A 27807-nucleotide genomic window follows, 5' to 3' on the forward strand; every position below is an offset into this window, starting at 1 on the left:
CGAGTTCAATCCAGAGTGACTTCAGTACATTTAGGTACACTGTATGGGTGTCCTGGGTCATAGAAGGTGCACCTAATATAGCTTACAATGATATGGTATGGGACATTGCTTATGGTGAGTTAGACAACCAACAGTTCAAGGGAGTCATACTGTTTCACCAATCTTGAGGTGTCACTGTTTTGATGAATATTGAGACACCTCCACCTTTTGTCCCTTCCCATTCAGTAGCTGGTCAAAATATGTGCAGTTTTACAATGCCTTGCCCTTCTGGGTTGCACTTCATGACTTTAAACCATGTCTCCTTAACTATATAGACGACTACATTCTCCAAGTTAAGTAAGGGTTGCCCTGCTTGGATGGAGTGGCGTTTGCTGTTTAGACTCCTGACAGTGAGTAGTAATACTCTCACGTTGTCCTGGGTTCGCTGAACTATGTTGGAAGATTTATTAGGTTGGTGTTGCCTAACAAAAAGGCACTGGAGGGTGGAAACATTTTAGCCAATATTCGAAAGCCTAAAGGGGACAGGTGTAGACCATCCTTCATAAAGCAGAGCAGTCTGGCAACTATATCCTCTCAAGATGACAGATATTGTACCCCCCACAAATGACACCGAATACCAAGCTGATTGTTAAAGTCAATTCCCTTCTGTTTATATTGTGGTATCATCCTTGGAAAGGTAGAATGCTGCTAAATTATAGGCTCATATGGGATACATAGTCTGAGAGCACCATCATATCTCTCTTCATAGAGTCCAAAGAGGCACATCACAGTTTATTTACAGTCATGTGTACAACCATGACCATTTCCTTGCTCAGCTTGGTGAGTGGAACATCAGTATGTGTCAGATGGAGTCAGCTATGATTAGAACATTAGCTTGTGTGACTTGACTATCAAAAATGTTTCACCGGGACTGGAAAAAAAAAAAACATAACTTGAGAATTTAATCCATGTGGAATAATTCCAAAATTCTCAAACTCTAACCATGTCACTTAACCAGACAATGATGTCAGAAGACCTCTGAAAAAGGACAGTGGGCTTATCTGGTAAAGAAATAAATAAAATGAAACAAATGTCCATATGATGATGATAGTCAGACAATTGGTATTTCATCCACTTTACAATTATATGGTCTACTTTATTTATTTTCAATGATTTAATAATACTGGCCATAGGTATATCTTCAAACAAATATCCTGCCTAAGACTACTACATCCAGAGTTGAGATTACTGGTTCAGAAATCTGTAAGAATAGATAGGCAGGTTATGTCACTGCAGGCTGCAGTAAACTATAGCAGCAATATGAGTTTTGAGACAAAATTCTATTTTTATTGGGATAATATTGCAATACATGTCCCCACTCTTCTATTTATGGAGTTAAAGTATTTTATGTCCTACTATGAAAGTATTTCCTTGCACAAATGCACTTTTTTTGTAAAATCGATCAGTTATGACATCATGTTTTGCATTACTTATCTATATTGAAGGTAAATGTATCTTGTTTCAGACAGAGCAAGGAGCAGTATGGTGTCCACAGAAAGTGCCTCATCCACATATGAAGAGCTTGCAAGGGCCTATGAACATGCAAAGATGGAGGAACAGCTGAGACATGCCAAGTTCACAATCACAGAGTGCTTTGTATCAGACACATCATCTGAGCAGCTCACGGCAGGGACAAATGAGTACACAGACAGTATGACTTCTAGTACCCCGTCAGAATCTGGTATCTGCAGATTCACTGCATCGCCTCCAAAACCACAAGATGCAGGACGGGTAATGAATATGGCAGTCCCTAAAGCACATCGACCAGGTAAGGATATAGAAAAAAATTTCATAATGCACATATCTTAAAAAAAACATAATTACAGTGAGAGCAATCCACAATGTCAAATGACAGCAGAACATAATGGAACCATGCTTCTATTCAAACTGTGCATTAAACATGTTCCATTCTTATGTTCCCATAATGCAACAGTAATGATGGCGACATAAACTGATTATCTGGATATTGTAAATGCAAATTTTCTGCAGTAATCACCTGTCTGTATCTAGGATTTACTACTCTAAGATATTTTGCAACATGCTTTTCAGGAGTTTCCAACAGACCTGAAAGAACAAAGGTAAGTGGCAATGTGGTTAGGATAAAATATTAGATGTCAAATTAATACAACTTTGCACACTTTAAGTTTTAGTACATTCCATTTTCTGTGTACTGTTATGCCATTATGAAGAAGAAATGAAAAATTCCGGCTATGGTTCTGTAGCCTTTCGACCCATCACAGAGAGATTCAGGCATCTGAATAAGAAGAGAGCAACAACATCAAATTATGTTTCTTGATAAGGATTGAAGAGATGTATAATGGTCTTACTGGAGGAGTTAATTGTTTTGGCTTGTTCTGGATATAAAGAGAATGAGAGGAATGTGTGAGTGCGCAATTTCCAATCATGGATAATAAAAAATGTTATTATCTGTTTCATACACACAAATGGAGCTGGTAGAAAATAGAAGAAAAAAAGGGCTTGACTTTGACAAATTAATAGAGGTATTGTTGTCAGGTAACTGTTTTAAATGTCAGGACTTGCATACAGAGACTGAATGACCAAATATCTAGACTTACATGTACTTAGTACATTTTCCTCTCATCCATTGCCATAGTGGCCTTTTCAATGAGGTCCACCAGACTTAGCAAATATGGCCAAACTGGGATGGATCAAGTGTCTGGAGGTCTCCTATGTCCTTGTTTGTTATCCCATATAACATGAGAAACTCCAGCAGTAACAGGTAAATTAAATGAATGTCACAGAATTTCTTGTTTGCTTCCATGCCCAAAAAATGTGTAGTAATATACTTAGCCACTTGAGGAGGTGCTACATAGAAGCATGAACAAGCAACAATGCATAGTTCTAAGTATGTCTTAATAGGTAATCTGATCACTGCATATCATTGCATCTAGGTTGTGTCAGAAGTGCAGTAGGTGCATGGCAAGGCCTCCAGAAAGCCAAAAGTCATACCTCACCTGATCAGATACTAATAAGGCCCCTGCTGAAACAGTGTATAACTTTGTTTTAAACCTCAGTACCACAGGCCTTCCCATAACACCCTATGAACACATTATTTCCTCATACAGGGTGAGAGACAAATATATTTGCTCAACCTGGATTAACAGTCCTATGGTCTATTTATCCCCTGGTTTAAGAGGGTCTTGTTATCCCATTTGTTCCCCTTTGATGGTGATAATCAGATGCCAGGCAGATTGCTTTTCATCTGCAATGGATGTCCATCCCTGCCTAACTCCCTTCCTGTGGCAGTTAGTGACTTTAATTGAAGTCATGCTCTTGCAAGGTTCTGTGTGTGTGCCTATGTGTTCCATGAGATTTCCTCCCTGTATTATGTATGTTATGAGCCACACCAAACCAACAGCTTCTGCATACCATATCACAACACTCCTTCTGGGGACAGTGGTGCAACAGGCCACACCACATCCTTCACCCTGGGATTGATGAACTGGTGACAGCCATTCATCCCTACTCTCCAATGTATAACTCCTCCATTGTCAGAACCATTAATCCAAGTTGGGTCCTCTGGGTTGTATTTAGGGCTTTACCCTGGCTAGACCACATGGACAGTGCATGACTTTCATAAAGTTGTGCCAGGGAAAGGGTAACAGGATTCTGAAAGGTTGCAGACCAGAATGGCTGAGATGATAACATACAGGCATATGGAAGGAATGCACAGACAGCCCATGGCCAGTGAACATGCACTGCTTGGATAAGAGAATGTACAGAGAGAAGATGATCTGTACTGAAGGAGAGAAGGATTTTGGGCTGGAAATTAGAAGAAAAATGTGCATGAAAGAGTTTATATTGTTTGCACTCTAAACTGTCAAATTTCTTTATAAAACAAATGCTAAACCCACAGGACTTGCTCTGTGTATAAATTCTGTAATATGGTACTAATGAAGCAGTCAAGCAGCATAGGGTGGGATATATGCTATCAAGATTAATGACTCTATATGGCTTGAAGCACTGAGGCTACATGCATGCTTGTATTCATTCAGGAGGTAATGGCCTCCATTCTAAGGCAAAGTAATTTAACTGGCATACCAAAATAACTTCTTTTTACATTTTTTTGTAGCCCATTCAGTTTAGGGTAATAATATCTCCAGGATGCACCTGCCTCACTCACTCATTTCTATCAACTGCCTGCTTTTGATCATCATATATTACTGTCAGTCCCAGAATCATGGTAAGGAGGCTTTATCAGCCATGTGGAAAAACTGTACTAAATGAATGACAACGGAGAACACCCAAACAAACAGGCTAGGCTGTGTATGACTGCTCTACAAAATTATTTCTCAGTTTAGGATTAACTTTACTTGGGTTATACCAGGTACCAGCATGTATGAAATGGTATGCCTCATAAAGTACTATATTTTTTGTTTATGGTTATTATTATTATTATTATTATTATTATTATTATTATTATTATTATTATTATTATTATTATTACTGTTATTATTATTATTATTATTATTATTATTATTATTATTATTAATTTTACATTATTGTACCTAGGTTGTTATGACGAAGATACTTCTCAGGTACTCATTCAGACACAAAAGAATGTAATCATTAGTCAAAAATTGTATTTTCCTGTTACTTGAAGGGTATTGCCACTTTTATTGTTATGTGTTTCTATGGTATTTAGATGACTTATGAATTTATTAGATTCATATAATACTTTATAAGTTGTGATAAAGTTAATGTAGGATAATATTATTTTCCTGTGACCCGCAAGACTTCATTGCAGTGATAAGAGTATTAGAATAATGTAAAAGAACAACTACAAACTCATGTGTAGCACTAAACCTGATACCATATTCACGTACTAAAAAGGCAGTATGTCACACTGGAAACAGGGCCTTGTGCTTACCTAAATTTCACGTGTGAGGAAGACATTTTTCAGTATGGCTGAAGTGTTTTACAGCAAGAAAAGCCTTCTCACCTACAGCTTTAAAAGTCTCCAGTTTATTTATTTTTGGAGAGATCTTACCTTCTTATTTTTATTGGTGTTTGCTGTGTTTTAATCCTCAGATGCTTCATTATCTAACATACATATGTCAGCTTTATCAGGCCCTTCTACCTCACCCCTCTATTGTTCTATCTCCTGGTTAAGAACATACTTCACCAATAAACAGTGTCTTAGAAGTGAGAGACCGCCTGACAGAATTAATAAATAAGTGCAGAAAAATTCAGTTGAAAGTGATGAAGAATATGTAAGTACAAAGTCATTCTTTAATAAGGATGCCAATACATTTAAAGGTGATGGCACTCTTCTCCACCAAGAAAGCAACCAAACTTTGCCATCTGTCCTTTTCAAATGTAAGTACTTTTCACAAAAACCTGGAAACAATGTAAAATCCTTGTCAACAAAACATATTATGGGAAAAAACGATACATGAACTGTGAAAGAAGGTCCTCATAGTACCACTTTCTAAAATAAATGGATCATCTACTTACTTTTTTTGTCTTACTTTGTACTGGCTCCAGATTAACAGAAATATTAATTCAGGACATGATAATAGTGAGCCTGTGTAAAACTACTGCAATGTTTTATAAAATGCCTATGATAAAGAAGTGTCAGTGCTGAGAAAAGTATAGTTGTATACATTTGCCATAAATATAGATGTTCGAGTGTATTCACTGTTGCAGTCCTGAACTGAGGGATTTCCTGCCATGAAAGCCCTTGGCCTGCCCGATTACCAGAGAAAACTCTTTCTTCCTCCTAAGGCTGGCAGATGTCCTAATGGACGTGAGTATGCGTGGGTATATAGGTCGCCAGCCTATATCATGAAATCATTTTTTTCTTGTCCCCTAACAGGTAGGAGTTCCAGGTGAGCAATAGGTAACTGAAGAAGAGAAGCCCTAAAGGAAGAGAGGCCAAGGGGGGCTCCCCTGGCTAGAAAAGATGTTCTAAGTAAACTAACTAGTATACTAAGGGATAAGGAGGGAAGGAAAGATGACTGCAATTGTGAGTACACTCAAACATCAACATTTATGTTGAGTGTACATAACTATACTATGTTCTTCGTGTTTCAGTTTTGCAGTTCTGACTGTTGGGGTGATTCCCAAAGCTGCATTGCAGGATGACAGTGGCGAATCCTGCTCTGGACCGAGAAAAGGTTGTCAAGTGATAGTGTTTTGTGAAGGTATGCACAGATAATTAGGTAGCAGCTTCTAGGATGTTCTTAGTAGGGATCCCTTTCAAGAAGGCAGCAGAGGTCTCAGTAGCCCTAGTGGAGTGTGACCTAATAGTCTCAGGAGATTTTTTGCAATGATGGCTGTAACAAAAAGAGATACAGTGGAAGATCCATTTTGAGATATTCTGTTTAGAAGCTGTTTTTTCCTTAGAGCCAGGAGCAAAGGTCACAAAAAGCTGGTCAGATTTTCTAAAGGGTCTTGTTCTGTCAAGATAGTAGTGGAGCTGCATATGCACTTCCAGAAAATGAAGTATTCTGTCCTGTTTGTTCTGGGGGGGTTGGAAAGAATATAGGCAGGTGAATGGCTTGATTTAGAGAAGTTTCATTGATCACCTTGGGCATGAAAGAAGGGTTAGTTCTGAAGGAAACCCTGTCTGGGTGGAAGATGAGGAATGGTTCCAGCGCCATAAGAGCCTGCAGTTCAGAGACCCTCCCAGCTGAGGTGATACTAGCAGCAGGGGAGTTTTTCAAGCTAGAAGCTTCAGTTGAGAAGAGACTGTGTGTTCAAAAGGAGGCAATGTCAATTTTTCAAGAATAAAGTTAAGGTCCAATGGAGGGGTAGGTTGCCTTCTGGGTAGTCTGATGTGGATGACTCCTCTGAAAAACTATATTAACAGGGGATGAGAAAAGACAGGAGGACCAATAGGTATATGGGCCGATATGGCAGATGGATGCATTTTAATGGTGGAGTAGGAAAGGCCTTTATCAAGCAGACTAGCCAGGTAATCTAGAATGGTATCAGTGTGGGCTGAATCAGGATTGTGGTGCTGCTGCTAACACCAGATGGAATTTTTTTTTTCCACTTAGCTGTGTGTGGTTTCCTAGTACTAGGCCTTTTAGATTCCTTGAGAATGTCCTGAACCTGTTTGCTTACGGTAAACTTGTCCCTAGATTCTGTGGAATTATCCAAGCTGAAAGGCAGAACATCTGCAGCCTGGGGTGCACAACCCTTCCCTTGTCCTGAGTGAGTGTGTCAACTCTCTGAGGCAAGAGACATGGACTTTGGTCGGTTAGTTCGAGAAGCAGAGGATACCAGTGCTGCCTGGGACAGTTTGGGGCTATCAGTATTGCCCTTGGGCCCTCTTCTCTTATTTATAGAAGCACTTGATGTAGTAAGGGTAAGGGAATGAATACATAAATGAAGAGATGAGTCCAAAGGAAGAAGAAAACATCTTTTCTCCAGGCTGATTTCTGTTTGATCCTGGAACAGAATCTTTCCAGTTGAGCGTTTTCCTTTTTAGCAACAAGGTCTGTCTGTAGGACTCCCCTTCTCTGGGCCAGGCCAAGAAATATTTCCTGATGCTGATGCCATTCATTGGGGTCCATCAAAGTTCTGCTAAGGTGATCTGCTAGAGTGTTTTGAGTCCCTGGAAGGTATTGTGCAAGAGGGTGCAACCCCAGAGAGTGAGCAGTTTCCCAAACTTGCATCGCTAGATGGCATAGAGGGTAAGAGTGGGTGCCTCCCTCTGCTTGTATTGTACCACATAACTGTGGTGTTGTCTGTTTCAACTAACAGGACCCCTGGTTCCCATTTTGCCTTAAATGATATCAGGCCTTTTTGCATTGTCATAAGTTCTTTCCAGTTTATTTGCCTGTCCTTGAACTGAACCTCCCATTTCCCCTTGTGATTGGAGGTGTTAAAAGTGAGCCCCCTGGTGAGAGTTTGGTCCTGGGGAGTGAATCTGAATGGAAGGCCCTGATTTTGGACACAAGCTTGTAGCCACCATGCAAACTCATATTTGAGACAAGGGATCAGCTGTATCTCGGTCATCAGGGACTGAGAATGCTGGGCCGGCACCATACATTTTTGGGGTACCACCAGAGTTACCTCATGTGCAGCTTGGCCAGGGGGAACCATGAGTATACAAGATGCCATGTAGTCCAGTTCTCGGAGGAATTCTCTGGCTGAGATGCATTGTTTCTACTGGATACTTTGAAATTATTGGGTCAAAAAGGAAACCTTGTCTGGGTAAAGGAAGGCTTTTTGAAGTGAAAAGTCAAAGAGTGCCCAAATGGAAACTATCCTGTTGGTGAAACAGTGTTGGATTTTTGCAGATTTATTGTGAAGCCCAGAGAGGACAGGAGGTCTTGAGTAAACTTCAGATCCTTGTCAAGTTTTGATAGATTTGTGGCCTGTATCAGGCCATTATCCAGATAGGGGTATATTTGGACCATTCTGGTCCTGAAGAAGGCAATTGCAGGGGCTAAGCACTTGATGAAAACCTTTGGAGCAGTAGACAAGCCAAAGGGCAGTGCTGAAAATTGATAGTAACTGGAACCTGCTCTGAAGTGAAGAAAGCTTCTGCGTGATTCTTGAATTGGGATGTGCAGGTAGGCATCTTTTAGATCTAGAAAAAACATAAAGGCCTGTGCGGCTATCATGGGGAGGAGTTTTTGAAGAGTCAACATTTTGAATTTTGGAACCAGGAGAAACTGATTGAGGTTGGGTAGGTCTAAGATGGGACACCAAGAACCTTCTTTTCTGGAAACCAGGAATATCCTGGAGTACAACCCTTTGCCTTTTTGATGCTCTGGAACTGGTTTCACTGATCCCTGAGAACACAAAATCTGGCCTCTGTTTTTTGGATTCTGAGGAATATCTGAATACCCTGAGCATTTTAAAGGCTCTTTGAAAGTGAGTTTATAACCATTTGAAATAATGTCTAGAACCCACTTGTCTAAAGTGATGTGAGACCAGTTTTGTTTGAACAGAGACAGCTTTCCTCCAGGTCTTGTGGGGGAGGGGTGGGTCACTGTTGCTCTCTGGCAGAAGCCTGGGGCATAGAACTCCCTTGTCTGGAAGTTTCTAAGGTCCATTGCCTGGGTATCTGCAGCTGTTGCCTCTGCCTATGAGTCCTTTCCCACAGGGCTTTCCTCTGTCTGCCTCTAGGTTGGGAGGGAAAGGATCAGTGTTTAGTGTGGAAGTTTCTACTAAACTTAGGCTGCTGAACTAGGATGAAATCTTTCACAGTCTGCATAGACTTGGCTTTGCCCTCCATCTTTTTAAGAACTGTCTCAGCTTTAGGTCCAAAGAGGAATTTTTTTGTCAAGAGGAGCATCAAAAAGGTTAGATTTAACATAGTCAGGAAGATATTGTTCCTGTAGGCAAGCAAGCCTTCTAATAACTGAGTCAATGACAGCTGCCTGGCTAGAAGCCTCTATAGCATCATAGCCACAGTATAAGGAGTGCCTAGCTATCTGAGAACTGGAGTGGCATAAATCCAAAAGCTCTTTAGAGAGGTTTTTATCCTCCAGTGAAGAGACCTTTTGTTTAAGTTGATCCAGAATGGTTTGCTGATATTTAATCATGTGAAATTGACAGCTGTGAGCCCTCATAGTAAGGGTGGCAGATGTATGTACCTTTTTTCCAAACCCATCAAGGGCCCTGCTCTCTTCATCCACAGATAAAGGATTTCTAGAGGAACTGGCTCTAGCTACTTTGGGTCCTGGGGCGACCACCTCTGGATCAGCAGATGGAGTTTTGGAAAAATATTTATGGTAGTCCTGTACCCTATTAAACCTGTCTTGTTTAAGAAGGGCAGGGGGAAGAGAGTCTAGATTCAAGGAAGAATCCTGGAAGAAATCCTCAACCACCTCTAAAATGGGTGGAATAGCAAGATGTTTGTGCTCTGACAGATCCAGGAACTCCCTAATTCTCTTTTTTGACTCAGTGTATTCCTGTGCTTCCCACTGGTAATGTTCCCTCAGCAGGAAGAGTCTCTCCAAAGGTGATATGCTCTGGGGAAGAGGCAGAAGCCAGGTTGTCTTCTGAATCTGCATCCCCAAGTGCTTGTCTAGACCTAACTATGGAGATCAGGTCTTCAGCTAGTCTAAATACGTCCTGCTGGTATCCCTGAGAAAGAGAGCCAGTAGGTCTAGGTAAAGGCCCTGCAGTAGTACTTCACTTAGGAGTCATTTGGGGCTTGGAACTAGGGAAGTCTAACATCCTGATGCCTTTCTCTCTAGAAAAAAGATGAGCCAATGTAGGTCGAAGTCAGAAAAGAACATCACCAGGAAGAGAGCTCTCTTCGGAAGCTGAGGGCTGCAGAGCTGCTTTGGACCCAACCAATGAGCTGAAAGCAGGGTCCTGTGCAAAAGCAGAAGGACCTGATTGCATGTCAGACTCCAAATCAATCTTGGCAGAGGCCTGCACCTCCACCTCAGACACAGAAGAGGGCTGCGAAAGCCGCTCGTCTTCTTCATCAATCACAAGCCTAGATGGTGAAACAGATGGAGAATGGTTGTTGTCTGAGGGCCTAAGCTTGGGTCTCTTATCTTTTTCCCTCTTACACCTAGGCTGTTCAACCTCCAAACAACCAGCGGATGCCATTGTCACTGATGAGAAGATCCTAGACTAAGGAATCTAGCTAAAATCTCAGCCTATGTCTGATCCTCCTTGAGTAGGCACAAAAATGGCAAATAGGGATGTTGTGACCCAGGCCTAAACAGGTGACACAAAGCAAGTGGAATTCTTTGTGTGGAATTTGCTTATCACAGCAGAGACAATTATTTACTTTATCTGACATGAGTTTAAAGCAAAAAAAAGGAGTTCTCCACTGGGGTACTTATCTCTCTGATGACTTCTCTCTGGTGCGGACCGACTGATGCACTGAAACACTACTTCGGGCTCCAACAGCAAAAAAAGACTGATTTTTAATTACATAGGCTGGCTGCCTATATGCCCAAGCATACTGACATCAGTTAGGGCATCCACCACCCTTAGGAGGAGGAAAGAATTTTCTCTGGTAGTCAGATTGGCCAAGGGCTTACACAGCAGGAAATCCCACAAGGTAGGACTGCAACAATGAAACATGGAAGAACATTTGCTGATTCTGAACAATACATATGAGATGTTTCTTTATCCTTGGTAATGCAGTCTTATACCACAGGACCATATCACCAATGGAGACACAAATTGAGATAGCCTTATGTCTAAAACCCATGTGCCCAGTTAGTAAGTGACTATAACAATGTGCACTAAATGAACAACTGGAGAGCTGGTTTGATTAAAACATGGTGCTAGGAACTGGCTTCCTTTATTGTTTGTACATCAGTGACAAAACATTGCCTGCTTTAGTTCAAATGCATAGTTGCATTCCATTCCAAACAACAGTCTTAAGCTTCAAAGTTTGTGATTTACTTAATATCAACAAGCAGCAGAGACATGAGGCAATCAGGTTTTCCATGCTGAGCATATGAAAGAAGAGCACGCTGTTTTTTTTGTAGACATATTACCTGTGTGTTTTAATACTGCAGTAAAAAAATCAATATACACTAGTGTCAAAGCTTACCAAAATACTAAATTCAAATATGCCAAGTCTCTGGTGTGAGGGAGAATGTTTTAACCAACCCCCAGGCTGAGTGACCCGTCCTTGATTTTAAGTGTATTTAGAGTCATAGTATCCAACAACCATTCTTTTTCTCATTTGCTGCATCCACTTTTTATCCCTCTGATGTACTGCCATGAGTCCTATGAAAGCAAATATTTGTTTGTGATAATAACACTCCCAGAGAGCTGCTAATGGTTCTCAGCTTTCAGATTGCATTGGTTAATAAAAACATTATAATGTATGGACAAAGGTTTTCATGTTGATATAATCTATATAGACCGAAGTAGATCCTTTGATGTAGTCAGTCAGTGTTAACTGTTAGAAACTTTTTTCAGTATGTAGACTTTGTTGAAATAAAGGAGAGGTAACTTGCTAAGCAGTAAATGAGCAGCTATGCTAAACAACTTTGGTCAGTAGAAAGAAATTTATAGGTTTGTGTCCCCTGTGATTCTTGTCTGGTCTTTTTTTTTTTTATTTTAACTTCTGTTCTGTTTTTGTGTAGAAAGATGCCTAATGCTAGAAAATGCGGTTTCATTTTTGTTGAAGAACATATTCCTTTACAAAACAATATTGAAATATTAAAAATTGGAACTTATAAGATCCCTTGCATATTAATGACTGACATCATGTATTATATGAGTCAGTAAACAATCAAGCCATTTGAAATACATTGTTAGCCAACTGGAACTGAACATTTTAAAGAGTTAGGACTGGTAGTGGATACTAATTAGACTGTTGTTTCCATATTATAAAGATTTATGTCAATACAAATTCTCTTGTACATTGCATTCTGAGGTTTGTGGAATATCCTTCCATGGGAAAACACAAAATTTACTGAGTGAGTATATAGAAGATTAAAAAAATAGATTTTCTAGTATGAATTGTGAGTGACATTTAGAAGGTTCAACCTACATTATTTATGTTACAGTATGCAGTATTGTGACTTAATTCTGGCATAAAATACTTTAAATAGTATGTATCTTCTATGCAGTTGGGTACTATAAAGGGATTACAGCTGTAAACTCATGTAAAATATGTAAAAAAAACACAAGAAGCAAAAAAATGAAAATAAAACCACAAACCAGTGACCCAATAAAATGAAAATGTATTCGTTCTCTGACATCTCGGCTAGTTTGCCTTCAAGTCTTGAAGACAAACTAGCCGAGACGTCAGGGAACAAATACATTTTCATTTTATTGGGTCACTGGTTTGTGGTTTTATTTTCATGTAAAATATGTGCAGGATAATTAGGATAAACTATAAATTTGCAGATAGAATGTTTGACATCTACATGAGCAAAGGAGTATTTTAAATTTTATGAAGGTTAACATATGCCTGCCGTCTACCCTAATTTCCTCTGCTCACCAGTGCACATCCTTATTAACACAGCTCCTCTTCCTTTAACTACCTACCACATCTACACTCACTCACTTACAGTGTTACTGCAGCATTCTATCCTACCTGTACTTTTATATTTACTTGCACACAGCACATCCTACCAAAATAAAATTCATCCCCATTTCCTTACCTCCCCCATCAATACCCACCTAACAAACAACACCAGTATCACCCCACAATAGCACCAAACTTATTTAACAATCCAAGCGATGCATATTTCCAATATAACTACAGCAAAGCCTCATGCTGTCTCTTAGCGGAAGCACGGCGGTATATACCCAGACCCGGGCCCCTCTCTGCATGCCTGTCATGCTTGCAATGCTGCGTCCCCTACAAAACCCAACACTAACAAGCAGCATACATACAACTCAACATCTCTGCCATCCTCTGCCATCCTCCAGTCTCATTTTTTTAAATCAGAAAAAATAGTCTGTCGCTACTAAAATTTAATCTTCGGAGTATCTACAATAAAGTACACAACTTGCATGCCTGCATTGCAACACACAGTCCTGATGTAATAGTAACTACAGAATCCTGGCTTAAACAGCACAACAGTAACCAAAGAATCCTTCCCACAGGATACAATATCCTTAGAAAAGACAGACAGCATAAAAAGCTGTCCGTGTAATAATTATATACAATAACTTCAAACTCATAGACTTTCCAGGTACCCAACCTGCATTTGCAAATGCAGAATTAACCCTCTGTCTCCACAAAATTGCAATCAACATGTCTGTTTGTATTGCTGCATTATACATTCCCCCCTGGTGAGAGCATCCCAATAGTAGAAGACATACTTTACTGGCTAGTACACAATATCAGTCATGAAACTATCATCCTCAGTGATCTTAATATTGACTATTGGTTGATTAACTCTTCATCCCCATCCTTGTACATAAACTTCTTCAACTTCACCCAACTAATCTCAGGTACAAAAAGAATTGATAAATGATTTAATTGACATTTAACCATTGACTGGATCCTTACCACCACCCAAACTGTATCATCACTGCTGGTTGTCTCCCTGACATAGTCAGTGACCATCTCCCTACCTTTGCTCTCAGACAAACAGATAATCCCCCAGTAGTATATAGCCATCCAGCCAACCAAGTACATAATCCATCGCAATGATGTCTTCAGTAACTACCTTTACAAATATAACTGGAACATTCTTTGCACTTAATGATGTTGTAACCCACTTCAATAACTCATTTCTACAAATGCTAACTGACCTTGCACCTGTAAGAAGAAAAGGAACTAAATCTAACCCTGCCCCCAGCTCACTAGAGAGACTAGGGAACTCATGCCAAACAGAGATAAGGTGTGGCAAATATGGTCCAAAACAAAATCTCAACAAGACTAGAAAAACTTTTGGCAACTCCAAAACCTCCCTAAAATAAATCATATAACATTTCATACTTTTCAAAACTCCAGGATAAATAGTAAAGAAATCCCAAATGATTCTGGATATCCATAAAAAAGCTGCTAAGCCCTGGAGAAGCCACTACACCTTCCACTTTAATAGACAACTGTGACCCCATACCCATTGTATTCAGCCACCATTTTACTCCATACCCACTCCATTCAGCCACCATTTTACTCATTCTCTACTTTCCTTGCTGAAATCCCTCCTGAGTATCTCCAACTAGTAGCAGTCCTAGCATACCCACTCTCTATACTCATTCTATACTCATAAACTGATCCATTTCTGATAACTACGTCCTGCTAATTTGGAAAAAATCCCTTTCCATAAAGGTGGTCCCTTCACTGACTTCTCCAACTACAGACCATTGCTGTTCTACCCTATTCCCCTCATCCAAAATCTTAGAAAAATGCATACACCACTGACTTTTAAACTACCTCATAAATAACAACATAATATCCAACAGGTAGCTTGGCTTCAGGCCATACCATAGCACCACCATGGCTCTACTTAGCTTTGCCAACAACCATCAACTCAGACAGAAATGCTAGCAAAGAAATATCATATTCTTCTTTGCTATGTCTAAAGCTTTTGTCACTGTATCATATTAACAACTCCTCTTTGAACTTGCCTCTTTTGGCCCCTCCCAACCTACCCTATCTTGCTTTTGCTGGAAGCTAAAGTTTTTTTTATCAGGTTCCCAGAGTTCCTAGAGCTGTACTAATATTTCTAGTAGCCAGTATTTGCTTGTGTTACATATTTATTTCCAGGGAAACATCCTTTCTCATCTCATGAGTTCTATCTAAGTGGGAGATAAGTTTAAAGGAGCTTGAATAAAATCTGTAGTAAAATATAATCTTATTTCTGGAAGTAATGCTGAGGATCCATATTTTTGCAATGTTGAGGATCAATATTTTTGCAGTTTTATCATTCTTACTAACATTCTGTAGGAAGCCTTAAGTGTCAATCATTAGTAAATATGATGATAGAAAAGCAGTTAAATATTTACTTTTGTCTGTATTTCATGCAGTCACCATATTCAACAGTTAGTTGTATGCTTTTGAAGGGCATGCTCATTTTTCTGCTATACACTTTCCCTTCTTGCATTACTGGTTTTGCTTGTGTTTTTATGTAAAAATCATGATTATGATCTAATTTTACTTGCTGAAATGTAGTTTATCATATTTTAAATAAAATGATTATCCTGAAGTTTGCCAGGTATATTGTAGAGACAGAACTGATATGTTGACTTCATATCTATCTATCTATCTATCTATCTATCTATCTATCTATCTATCTATCTATCTATCTATCTATCTATCTATCTATCTATCTATCTATCTATCTATCTATCTATCTATCTATCTATCTATCTATCTATCTATCTATCTATCTATCTATCTATCTATCTATCTATCTATCTATCTATCTATCTCTCTCTCTATCTATCTATCTATCTATCTATCTATCTATCTATCTATCTCTCTATCTATCTATCTATCTATCTATCTATCTATCTATCTATCTATCGATCCAGCTATCCAGTCAGTACACAGGCTACATTAAAATTACTTCATTAAATTGAAGTTTAGATTTCTTTCCATCTCCCACAGCTGATCATCAGATGCCACCATCACCTTTTCTCATTCACAGGGCCAGCCAAACCTGCATTAGCCTTGACCCCCCAGCCTCACCCCCCCCCCCCGGGATGTACCCAGCTCATGTCCAGGACCAATGAGGAGATTGAGGATGCTGGCGCAGTATCATACTGCTATTGGGGAATGGGTTTATCTTAACTCAACTCCCCAACAGCCTTGCAAACTCTGCTATGTTTGTCACATGTGGGAGGTGCATGTGGACTTCCATGCACAAGTGACCTCCCAACCAAGCCAAACACCACTTACAGCATGAAGCTGACTAGCCCATCTGATGCTATTGTAGCAAGCCAGCCCATATCCCTCCAACCAGGATGGGCAAGCTGGCATCCGCTGCTCACTCCCATCTCCCCCACCTGGCCTCTCCAGCTTCTGTGCCGCTAAAACGAACACGAGTCGCATGGGATAGTTGCAAGTTTTATTTTTATTTTTTTGTAATAAAAAACACATCATAGCTTAAATGAACCATACTGAGATGTATCAGTGGGGAATAACTCACTGCAGATAAATTTTAAAACAGACATATTGCCAATGGTAATAACAAGTTTCTTCTACACCTAGGACTACAGGTGGCACTGCAGCACACACTGTCTGCTGGTCACATCAGTGAATACATTTATTCTGTAGAAGTAATGTCACATGAATGAAGTCTGATTTGCCATTTTCCTAATTACTATACCTTAAGACTGTGCGTGGCATGCTGCTCCCAGAACATCACATTGCAATACTGAATAACCGACAGATGACTAAAACAATTTATTACAAAGTAAAATTAACATTAGATTTAATTGGGATGCCAGTAGAAAAGTGAGTTAGTTATAAATCTGATTAAGAAACCATCCATCCGCAGCCCATTTTTTCCCCATTTTTTTCTCATGAGGTCAGGATATCACTTTACCAGTGACAATCAGGAATATTTTGACTCTGGTCATTTATTAGAGTTATGTTCAGTTAAGCAACATGGATCAACAAAACTGTTTAAGATGTTACTAGGAATAAACAGAAAACATTGAAGAAAGACTGATTTAGGAACCAGGGTTAGATGATAAATATATTTTTCCTGATCCAACAATGTATCTTTTAATACTAATGTGATTCAATTACCTTCAGTTACCAGGAAAAAGGAAAAAAATCAGATGGTGCTTTCTAAAATTTAAAAATATGTTTCTTGTTGTGCCTTTCAATACACATTTTACTTAGATCACTGTAAAAAAAAAAACAAAAAGAACCAATTCAATATTTTCATTAAAGAAATTGTGAGACAGTATTCAACACCAAATATCAAAGAAATCATCAAAGAACATTTAAAATAAGCCATAAACTCACACAGCCATAGTTTAAAAACTCATTGATAAATCATATAATTTTATGCTCTACTGTAAACACTGCTTTAGTGGAAGAAAAACATATTTGTCATAGTTAGGTAGAACATGCTGATGGACAGCAAAGCAGAATTAAAAAAAGCAGAGCTGCCAACAATGTTTTTATTTATTTATTTTTTTTAATCTTTACAGAAATAATAAAAGAATCTGATTCTTTCCATTTTGCAATCACCTTGCAAAAAGTCTTTGGAAAGCGATATACCTTGATTTTTGTTAACCCCACCATGCACTAATGTCAATTTCATTCCACTGGCCTTTTTAATGCTATTTATTTTACTAGCAGAAAAAAAAGTCACTATCTTTATAGTACTGTGATCACATGTCAAAAGCTGCTTCAATGTCACAATAATTATGTTGAAATTAAGTATTCTTTTCATAGAAAAAGCAGAAATGAATGCATTTTTTCTATTCATAAACAATTATTTAATATTCTCATTAACCCATATAACTGCAAATGCATTCCTTTCTAGCCTTTTATTTATTTTTAGTTAATTTTTGTTAATTGGGCACCGGGATGATCCTTCGTTTCATGGGCAAACATAATAAACTTGTTTATGCAGACAGGAAAATTCAAGAAGTAATCATAGTCAGATGAAAGTTAAATGCTGTACTTTAATATCCGTAAATATGTTTGTGTTATTTAAACCAGCTATGTAAAAATTATCACACAATCAATTAAGGTAAGCCCCACTAAAATGTATATCAAATGCAGTGTAGACACTCATGAAAGAGTGAAAAAGAATTTATTTGACAGTAAGATGGGGGGGTAGTAGCATTTTGTTTGGGGATTGTCAGCAAGTGGATGAACTATACCAACAGAGCACTTGAACTGTAGAAATAAATATAATCACATTCAAAGGACTGTTCTGTATTTTTCATGCTTTTTTGAACAACTTATATAACATGTTTGTGGAATATTTTCCCAGCTATAAAATTGTCTCACTACAGGGATACTAAATAAAGCACAGTTGTATCCTTCCCTGCATCTCAGAAGGATTTTCCATTAGAGGTAGGATGACTCTCCCTCCCAATTGATTGTCCAATTGTGAATCACACCTATGGTGCAAGACTCCCCAAGGTCAGCCAAGATTAAGTGTTGCACTGCACAATGCTAGCCTGATTAAATCAGAAACCAGATATATACTGAGAAGGTGAAATGCTGATGCTATCTTACAGCCTGCCAGTCTTGAAATGAGCATGTGAGACAAAATGGAAATATATAATATATATATATATATATATATATATACTTAATTAAACCGAATGAGGTCTATGAAGAAGCCGTAATAAATGCTTATAACACTTCAGAAGAAAAAATAAAAACTGAATAATATCAAAAAAATAAAGCAGAAATAACAAACGTACTCTACAGTGATTCATTTAGCTTTCTTCCCTTTATTCAGTATCGGAACATCTTCAGAATGGATCAAATGTCAAGTGGCAAAAAATATAATAAACACATCAAGCTCATGAATATTTGCAAATAAACAACTAAGCCAGTAGTAATAGCACTACTCAGTACCCTCATACATATGCATACGATAATACATAAATAAGTCATATCAAAAACTGTCAAAAGTCAGAACCTTAAAAAGTAAATACCTCTGTACAATAAAAGTATATGTGCATAAAAATATGTGCATGAATATATGTGAAACCAAATAATGAAATCCAATATATGAATAGAACCATTACTTATATACAACCCTAGAGCACACAAAATGAATGATTATTGAAACCACTTAAGGGCACATCTTAAATTAAGAGATTCATTCAGACCAGGAAAAAATTCTGCCTTCAACCGTAACTGCCATTTCAATTCCTGGAGTTGTAGCTTACAGTCACCATCACCAAAAAACACATCAATCTGTTCAAGTACCATAAACTTAAACTGTGTGAAACCATTACATAAAACACTGTGTTTACTGAGAGCATTAACTGGGTCTTTGTTTCTAATGGCACCACAGTGTTCTTTTATCCTGTCACTTAATTTTCGGACAGTTTTGCCTATATAAAAATTAGAACATGTAGAACAGACTGCGCAATATACCACCATGACAGAATTGCAATCACATATATTATCATATACATACATATGCATACACACACACACACACACATATATATATATATATATATATATATATATATATATATATATATATATATATAGTAAATAAATACTAACAATAATACTTTCAAATTGTGACAGTCTTCAAAATGTTTGGCTATGCAAACCTGAACTGATTTTATAAGTATGTGTACTTTATATAATCTCTTTCATTATTGTTAGTTTAAATATATCCCTTCCTATATAATCTCATTTGCAATAAAATCAGTGTTTTGCATTGTCTCTTTTACTGGTCATGTCTGAGAGCTACTGAAGCATATCAGATAAATGCAAATGCCAGAAGCTTCTCAGATTTACAGTTTATGGTTACAGCCTTTCTTATGCAACTATCTGCTTAATGGTCTATGAAATGAATGTATTTTTGCTGGAAATACATTTGCACGTTTTCTGATATTATGGGGTGATGTGACGGTTAATCGTTATAAAAAACACCAATAATGGGTGACATAATATTATCTAGCATGCAGTCTTTACCACTATCAGTTCTGTAACTAATTAAAAGAGTTCCTTTTTATGACAGATGCCTTTAGCTAGGAAGTGCTGCTAAAAAAACATGAAAACACTGTTCTAATTGAAGGAGAAAGCTTGGCTACTTTAACTGCCTGTCTCATGTTTATTTAAAGATGTACCCTGATAACCTGAGTATGAGTTTCAGCAGACCTTTAAGAAAAAACCTGGCTCCTCTCACTCCCAGCTCTGCTTATAATTTAATGATGTTATTTAAGCTGCAGAGCCCTCTGATTGTGTTACTTGAACAACTGAAGATGTTTAGTATGTCATTAACAAGGAGATGTTTCTGAAAGATGCAGTCACATAAGCTACAATCTCTAGACATTGTTTTCCTTCCTTTACACAATATATTTCATTTTCTTGAAGAATGTAGCTTTACATCTAAAAGAATGTCTATGTACTGATTCATGAGTTAACTGTAATTCTGCTATTGTCAAACTACGTAATGTCAGGATTCTTTTTAGACCAAAGGAATGCTTACACAATTCTGTATTGTTTCCTACAAATTTTCACATTTCTCGTACACTTTCTTTCTTTTTCCCTTTTTGTTTTCTGCTTAGAGGACTTTAACAGGCTAAGAATAACCAGTCCTCGTCTCAGATCATGTTTGTCTCCTCCAAGGAAATCTTTACAAAGTATTATTAATCTGTTTCTTAGTTTGGGTAGCAATTCTGTACTCTCTAACCATCTCAGGTGTTTATCAGGTTAGGTTTGCATGAAATGTTACACTAGTTTCTGTGTGAATTTGTGTCAATGACTCTTACATTTTACTGTAAATTGTATTTCAAGAATTTGGGTCAGGAGAAGTCTACACAAAAAAGATGTTGCAGGCCTGCTTCCTTTCCCTCCCACTTAGCCATATAAACCAAACTATTGCTGGAACAAACAGCATAGGATCTACTGATGTACAGCTGGAACACATACTTCTAAACCTCTTAGCACAAGAAATCTGGACAAAGTCTGAAATAATGGGAGAACAAAAGTCCAAAATAGGGACTGATTGTAAATATTGCTTTTATAAACTTAAAACATTGTTAGAATAACAGGATTTGTTTTAGCAATGGATATGAAGTTTGAAATCACAGCCTTACCTCAGGCTATGTCCCTAATGAATGGTGCACTGCTACAGTCATCCCGCGCTATAAAGGGGGAGCAACTACAGACCATGGGAACTATCGCCCCATTAGCCTCACGAGTCTGGTATGCAAAGCTGTGGCGAGCATCATCACGGACCTGCTTAACAAAGATATAGGTAATCTCCAAACTCTTGACCCCACACAGTTTGGCTTTGTCAAGGGGAGATCCTGCCTGCTGAACCTGGTTGATTTCTTTGAGGCAGTCACCAAGGCTGTGGATGAGAGTAAGACAGTGCATACGGCCTACCTCGACCTGGCCAAGGCCTTTGATACCATTCCTCAGGTATCATTGATAAACTCACCAAACTAGGCATCAATCCTTACATGACTAGGTGGGTTGCAAATTGGCTCACAGACAGGACTCACAGAGTGAAAGTTGTGGATTCCAAGTCAGACTGCTGACCAGTCACGAATGGAGTCCCACACGGCTCGGTCCTGGGCCCTCTCCTGTTTGACATTTACTTCTCAGAAGTCCAGGCCAACACAGAAGGACTCTGGATGACCAAGTTAGCTGATGACTGCAAGCTAGAAGTCATTAGCAACTCCCCATGTGATGCAGACATCCTACAAAAGGGCCTCTGAGACCAATGACTGGTGTCAGAACCATGGCCTGAAGCTTAATGCCAAAAAATACGTTATCATCCCCTTTGGAAAAAACTCCATTCCCCCAGATTACCACATTGATGGGAGCCCACTGAACAATTAAGGGGCCATAAGAGATCTGGGCACCCAAGTCAACAGCCACCTCACCTTTGAACACCACATTGCTACTGTGGTCAGAAAGTCCTTCTATGTGGCACATCTTATAATCAAAGGTTTCACATCCAGGAAGAAAGAGGTCATCATCCCTCTCTACTCATCCCTCATTAGACCAATCATAGAATATAATGCCCTGTTTGGCATGTACCTGACCAGACACCTACAACAGCTTGAGAGGCCACAGAAGTACCTCACAAAAAGAATCATAGGCCTTAAACATGTGTCCTACATGGACAGACTCAAGAAAGTTCAGCTGGTCTCAGTCTCTTATCATCTACTTAGAGGTGATCTCTGCTTGGCTTACAAAGCCATGTCCGACCCAGCCCTACTTGAAATACTACACCTAAAGAAATCTCAATTCCCCTGTGCCACACGCTCCAGAGATCACAACCTCATTACCACAATTAACAGAACATGCTGGAGGGACAGGTTCATCTCCCAAAGACTGCCCATACTCTGGAATAAGCTTCCCATTCATGTCAAGCAGAGCACCTCGCTGGCCCACTTCAAGAGAAATCTTGATGAGTGGAAGGGTAACAGAAAGTTCACTCCAGGGATCACTCCAGTTACCCTACTGGATAGGGGCACTGTGAACTAACATCAGGTGGCACAGTGCCTAGGCAATTTTTTTGGGCTAGGCTTGTAAAGGCTCCAGGGCCATTAGTCTAGTACACACCTATGAACCTATGAAGCTATGAAACTCAACTGTGTTTCACTATTTAATGAATTGAATCCTCAGTGATTTGCCAGAAAACTGCAAATTTTATGAGGAACAGACTAAAAATGTAAGGCAAAAATTTGGACATTTAGCTAAAATCTTGACAGTTGTGAGTGGTTGCTGGAACATTACCTCTGTCGTATGTAAAGACATAGTCTAGTTACATCTGAAATAACACCTCACTCGTGCCAAAAAAACAAAAAACAAAAACAAAAACCTTGACACTGCTTGCTGACATATTCAGCAAATGGATAAGGAGTTCTTTCACCTAATATCTTATTTATCTTTATGAATATATTTTAACTCAGGCACTGTTTACAGAAAAAAAGAAATGGCTAGTGACAATATGTTACAAATATGGCAAAAATATAAACCAGAGAAAGTAAATAAAAGCAATGTTCTGGTGCTTGCAGTTGAAACTCTGAAAGTAAGCAGTTATTATGAGTATTCCTATTCTAAATGAAAATAAACAGCCTGGAGGATGGTGAGATTTTAATATGTTGCTCTCTAGTACTGCAGAGTATGTTGTGTTAAGGTGGACACAGCTGAAAAGATCACAATTGCATTACAATCATCATTAGGACAATTGAAGACAGAATATATGAAAGACTATAACTGCTTAAAGTACTGCAGTGAAGTTATTACAACACAGAGCATTAAGAGGCTTTTTAGACTCATCCATCAGTGCTAATTTCTTTGTTCATTCTGTCACATTCTCTACATTTGTACTGACAGACAGCTGATTTACTAAAAAAAAAGACATATACTGAGATAGCAATGTTCTTAGTGGTCATCACCAAGTGAAAAAAAAACACCATTCTTCCAACGCCTGGCTATTGACCTAAGGGGCACTACATTTGTCAACATTTGACTGAAAGGATCTCAGTGATGAGGGACAACAAGAAATATTCAATTACTCAATGAGGAGAGAACTGACTTTTTGTTGTATTTCCCTCAGCCATATAACTCTTGTTCCTATTAAATTATATGCTGTTCCAAGGGGCTACCTTATAGCATGGAGAGAGCTCCCTCTCCCACACACTGTATGGAAACTATTTCATGTACACATTTTCTTACACCATGATGTAAGAAACCATGACTAATTTACTAAATAATTAATACTGTCAGAATGATCACAGTGGACAAGATGATTAGGTGATTTCAGGCTTGGCTGTGATACCTCAGCAGGAATGCTGTATTTTAAAATCTACCCAATGGATTTAAATTGTTCAGGATTGCCCAGCACTTTCAAAGGAAGGGAAGAATAGTCAATATGAACTCAGAGTAGATTTCTCAGTGCCACTGGCATCCCTAGCTTACGTATGTGGCACCCTGGGTGATAAACAATAGCAAAAGATATTTATTTTTCTGTTTAGAAGGTATGAGCAGCAGAAAAAAGAGTTACCCCTGGGAATGGTGAAAGTGTGTTGTTGAACATGATTTTATTGTACCCATGCATATTAAAAAAGTAGCAGATTATCCAAATTGAAATTTTACATTGAAATCTGGAAAAAAAGAACGTATTTTTTTCTGAGAGGCAGAGGCCACCTCCCACCACACGTGCATGCACAGTTGTGCAGTAGGGGTTTGCCACTTCAACTCCCCACTTAAATTTTGCAATTACTATACATCTGTTTACGTGGCACTGATCCTTCAGTGAAGAGCAGTCCATGAGTTTTATACCTGTAGTTTTACTACTGAATCTGTGATAAAGATATACAAATAATAATTGAAAACTTCACTTTGGTAAAATGACATGCCCTCAGTAAATATAGTTATCTAAAAATAGAAATTTATATACAGTGCTGCTTATATCACCATATTTCCACACACACACCTATGAGAACATCTTCTTAGTTCCAATTTAATTCTTCATTGCAGAACTTATTAGCTTGTCAACGCATTTCAAATTTTAACAGTGAATCCTTCATGGATTCCTGAACTGGTAACATTCAAGGAAAAAAAAATAGCTGGATTTACAAAGTCTAATTCATTTTGTCATAACCAAATAGTTTTATGTAAGCATAATAAAACATTAATTTTTACAAAAAATTTAAATCTGGTAATGGAAACATACCATTACAGATATGAAAGGATCATCACCCCCGAGCTTCAATATAAGGGTCATCGTAAATATTCTTACTTCAAAATTGCACAGCTGTGTGTGTGTGTGTGTGTGTGTGTGTGTGTGTGTGTGTGTGTGTGTGTGTGTTTGTGTGTGTGTGTTCTAAGTGTACATGTGAGTTTCCTTTCACAAATGCATGGACATTTTCTGTGCCGGATTCTGGATCTGCCACATGTTAAACATTTAGACATAGGTTTCACATCTTTTTTCAGGCATGCTCAGTGATACTTCTACAAGTAATTGGTGTTAAGCCACACATTTAAAACTGAAGTTTCTTCTTGTTTGTTCATACCTTTCTTCTGGCATTTCAAATCTCAGTGATTATTAACTTGTTTTAGAGAACTAGTTAGGTGTCTGTAAGACACAATTATTTATGCTCTGTGAGTATCTTTCATTTCCAGCTGTTTAAAAGGGTAAAGGAAGAAAATGAAGTAATCTAAATATAGAGTATAACAAGGCAGGGAGGGATAGAGTGGTATTAGTTTTAACTAAATGACTCCCATTTTGGAGAGTGGATTTTCTCTTTATGTATTGAGATGATTGAATTGTGGGGAAAGGAAATTATACACTTACCCATGAGGTCTAGTGGATGTAGAAGTGTGTGGCTTTGGGACTCCTCCTAAAAAAATATGTACATAGATAGATCAATACATAGATAGATAGATAGATAGATAGATAGATAGATAGATAGATAGATTAGATAGATATAGATTTATACATATATATATATATATATATATATATATATATATATATATATATATTGTCATGTAATGATTTGCAACTTCAGTTAGTTTTGATGGCTTTTAATGTGACTACTTGTCTGCCATTGTTTCACTATGGATCCAAGACAAAGTGGTGACATTATAATTCAGGATAAATGTTACACTTAGCTGAAGTAATGCAGACTGTGTGTATACAATATAGGGAGTTGTTCTGTCCTTTGAGTAACAGTAAATGTCCACAGGCTCACAAGCAGACTGGCATCATACAGAGTGATGCATGCAAAGTATGATTCTCCTGGAGCTAGAGAAGCTGGCTTCCTCAACTTAATTCCAAGTAATAATAATTGCTTGTAATCCTGGACTGATTTCATTGGTTTATAGGTTCATAGGAGGTTACAAGACTAGCAGCCCTAGAGCCATTATAATCCTAGGCATTTTAATCCCAAATTGCCTCAATTGTCCTTTGTTAGATAGATGTACTTTACAGCACTGACTACCCCTGCCCATGAGGGACATGAGTGCCACTCCTGGAGTGAATTTGTGGTCACCCATCCATTTGTCCAGGTTGCGCTTGAATAGGGTCATTGAGAAGCTCTGCTTCACATAAATTGAAAGTTTATTCCAGAGCAGCAACAATCTCTGGGAGACTCTCCTGCATGTTCTGGTAATGTCACTAGCAAGTTTGAGATCCCTAGAGTGACAGACTCTAGTGCCATTTGATTTGTGGATGTGCAGCATTTCCATCAGGTTGGGTCACTAACTTCCCCTGTAGGCCAGGCACAAATCACCTCTCAGTAGCCTATATGATACAGAGTACAGTGACGGGGCTTTCATGTAGATCATGGTTTGAGGCCCTGTATCTTCTTAGTGAGAAACCTCTGAGGTCTCTCCAGCTGCTGCAGGTGTACTCTATTAATGGTCTGATTAGGGTCAAGTAAAGTGGTGTTATAACATCCTTGGACCTGGGTTTGATGCCTTTACTTATCAAATGTGCAATTTCAAAGGCTTTCCTTACCACCGTGGAAACCTGGCGGTCAGAGTTCAGATTGCTGTCAACCTGTATTCCTAGATCTCACACCACTGAGTTTGAACTTAGAGGGGTCCAGTCAATAATGCGATTGGTGGAGAATTCTGCTTTACCAAATGGGATAATAGTGCACTTCTTTGCATTTAGTTTTACACCGTGACTTTGGCACCAGGGATTTGTTTGTGTTCACCCTTTCTGTAATCTGTTAACATCACTGGGGGATTCAGTGATTTCACCTAGTTTACAACCATCAGCAACTTAGTAAGCCAAAGACTGTCTACTTTAGCCTGGACTTCTGAGAAACAGATTACAAATAGTAAAGGTCTCAGTGCAGATCCTTGTTGTATGCCAAGGTGACAGGTCTACTGGTAGAGGTGGAGTCATCAACTTTGACAGTATGTATTCTGTTGGTGAGCCAATTAGCTACCCATCTAGTTCTGTAAGGGTTAACACCTAGCTGGGACAGTTTTTCATTGACAGCTGAGTGGGGGACAGATAGGCATTATACACTGTCTCCCCTTCATCCAGGGCTTTGGTGACTCTCTCGAAGAAGTCTACCAGGTTCAAGAAGCACGATCTACCCTTAACTAAGCCAAACTAGGTTGGGTCAAGAGCTTGAAGGTTGCCTATGTCCTTGTTGATAATGTGTATAATGATCCTTTCCATGGCCTTGCAGATAAGGCTGGTTAGAGTAATGGGTCTATAGTTCCCAGGGTTGGTTGATGGCCTCCCTTTATGCAAGGGTGTTACAGTTGCTGTTCTCCTTTCTGCTGGTACAAAGCCAGTTCTCAGGCTATGGTTAAAGAGAACGCCAAGTGGGTCAGCTCGGTCCTGTTTTAGATTGCTTAGTAATCAACCTGAGATTTTATCTGGTGCCATTGAGGCCATGTTTTTGGCCTTAGAGAGTGCAGATATGAACTGAGCTCTAGATATACTAGGTAGAGAACTGGTATCAGGTATCTTTTGGGGTATGGGTGGAGGGAATAGGGGAGGTGAAGTTTGCACCAAATCTGTCAACTAGCAGGGTTGTAATTTCCTACAGTATAGTGTGAGTGATATTATCTATGACAATTTGGCACATAGCTGGACACTCCCTTTTAGATTTTGGATATAGTTAAATAATGCCTTATGAATGTCCTAGGGTTGCTATTTTAGCTTCATAATTAGCTTTAGAGTACTTTACCAGACTTCTGATTTGCTTGTTCAATCTATGGAGGGAATTCTTCCTCTG

At 38.6% G+C, this 27807-nt stretch overlaps 1 protein-coding gene across 2 annotated transcripts in view; it reads left to right on the plus strand.

Annotated features, from left to right (window-relative positions):
- The window catches only part of DSCAM (DS cell adhesion molecule), a 3720739-nt gene that overhangs the window by 3580005 nt on the left and 112927 nt on the right, over positions 1–27807 (plus strand). For both annotated transcript variants that reach the window (XM_044071570.1, XM_044071571.1), the window contains one exon: positions 1505–1807. In XM_044071570.1, coding sequence (XP_043927505.1) covers positions 1505–1807 — 303 coding nt within the window. The remainder of the gene's footprint in view (positions 1–1504; positions 1808–27807) is intronic.

The sequence above is a fragment of the Protopterus annectens genome, chromosome 5.part0, assembly GCF_019279795.1.
Source record: "Protopterus annectens isolate FY-2018-M chromosome 5.part0, PAN1.0, whole genome shotgun sequence".
Taxonomy (NCBI): domain Eukaryota; kingdom Metazoa; phylum Chordata; order Ceratodontiformes; family Protopteridae; genus Protopterus; species Protopterus annectens.